This window comes from Acyrthosiphon pisum, unplaced genomic scaffold (genome assembly GCF_005508785.2).
Source record: "Acyrthosiphon pisum isolate AL4f unplaced genomic scaffold, pea_aphid_22Mar2018_4r6ur Scaffold_20873;HRSCAF=22373, whole genome shotgun sequence".
In the NCBI taxonomy this organism is placed as follows: domain Eukaryota; kingdom Metazoa; phylum Arthropoda; class Insecta; order Hemiptera; family Aphididae; genus Acyrthosiphon; species Acyrthosiphon pisum.
The window spans coordinates 7,468-8,776 of record NW_021770277.1 but is presented as its reverse complement, the minus strand read 5'-3'; the positions used below and the strand labels follow the sequence as shown (position 1 = coordinate 8,776).

General features: G+C 28.4%; 1 protein-coding gene across 1 annotated transcript in view; it reads right to left on the bottom strand.

The window, feature by feature from the left end:
• Window positions 1–1,065, bottom strand: part of LOC107884662 (kelch-like protein 20) — a 3,362-nt gene extending 2,297 nt beyond the window's left edge. The window contains exons 1-3 of the mRNA XM_029492111.1: window positions 824–1,065; window positions 566–741; window positions 226–316 (exon numbers count right to left, since the gene is read on the bottom strand). Coding sequence (XP_029347971.1) covers window positions 226–316; window positions 566–741; window positions 824–967 — 411 coding nt within the window. The 5' untranslated portion in view covers window positions 968–1,065. The remainder of the gene's footprint in view (window positions 1–225; window positions 317–565; window positions 742–823) is intronic.
• Window positions 1,066–1,309: the final 244 nt, after the last annotated feature.

The following is a 1,309-nucleotide window of genomic DNA, read 5'->3' as shown; positions in this document are numbered from 1 at the left end:
TTATAACAATATCATAAAATATACTTATATAATATTATTCAACCGACTTTGCTCAGAATCGTTTTTAGTGTACAATGATTTTGTGTCATTGAATTAAAATATATCACATCTGTTACAGAGATCCCTATAGACACAAGAAGAGCGATACCAACTCTCAACTTTTTAAGTTGATTTTCCTTACAAAATATTAAAATACAAATTACCAATAGTAGCTAGTTTACTTACTTTTTCTTCATGTGGAAAAGCAATGTCGTTAATTAAACTCACCACACTAGGACCATCTAAACGTAGGAATTCTGTACTTTTAATCACTTTTCTGAAAATAATAAACATTATTTTTATAATTATTTACTTACTTTACTCCTTTTCAAAAGAGAATATACCGGTTGGCGACCATTTTATGTCCTGTGGCGCGCATTCTTCACCAATTTTCCATTGTTAGCGTGATCACGTGATTCTCAACGCATCAATCGAATCATTCGACATGCGCGAAAGCGATATATTCTCTTTTCAAAGAGGAGTATACTGTATAATATAGAAAATGTAGTTAATTATTATATCTTACGAAAACTGTTTTATAATGAATTCTTCAGAAATTGATAATAAATCCGTAAAGTTATTAAACTTAGCAACACTTCTGATTCCAAGACAATTTGATACATTCAGGTGTTTGTGTAAAACCCCGGCACATGCAGCACATACAAAATCTAATTTTAAAATGATCGCTGCTGATAACAAATCCTTGTAAATCAACAACAATAGTAAAACAATAGTTTAAAACAATTGTATATTATTCCACAACGAATTAAATTGTTAATTATACCTCTACGTTAACTTTTTTCAATGTAAGTTCACCAGTATAAATATAGTCTACTAATATTTCTAAAATATCGTGATCTGCAATGTTTATTGTAACATCTTCATCTAATGTATTAAGAATTTCTCGGAAATATGGACCAGCTGCCATTAGAGTATTTTTATGACCAAAAGTAATAAATAATTTATCACTTGTTCTAAGCTTAATATCACAAAATGTTCCAGTTCTAAAATCAAAAATGTGTTACTAATATTTGTTTTGAAAGAATTTAAAATCACCCACAACATACTTGCGTTGAGATTGTAGGATCTCTAATATTGGAATAGGGTGCAAGCTATTTTTAAATAATTTTGTTCCGAAATTTCAATTGTATTATTTTGACTGGACGAATGCTGAATTGTATCCATATCTTCTACTGACATTACACTTTTGAAAAAATTTTAAAAAATAAATATCATCAATTGCATTGAGTAAAAAATGCTTAAAATTAAA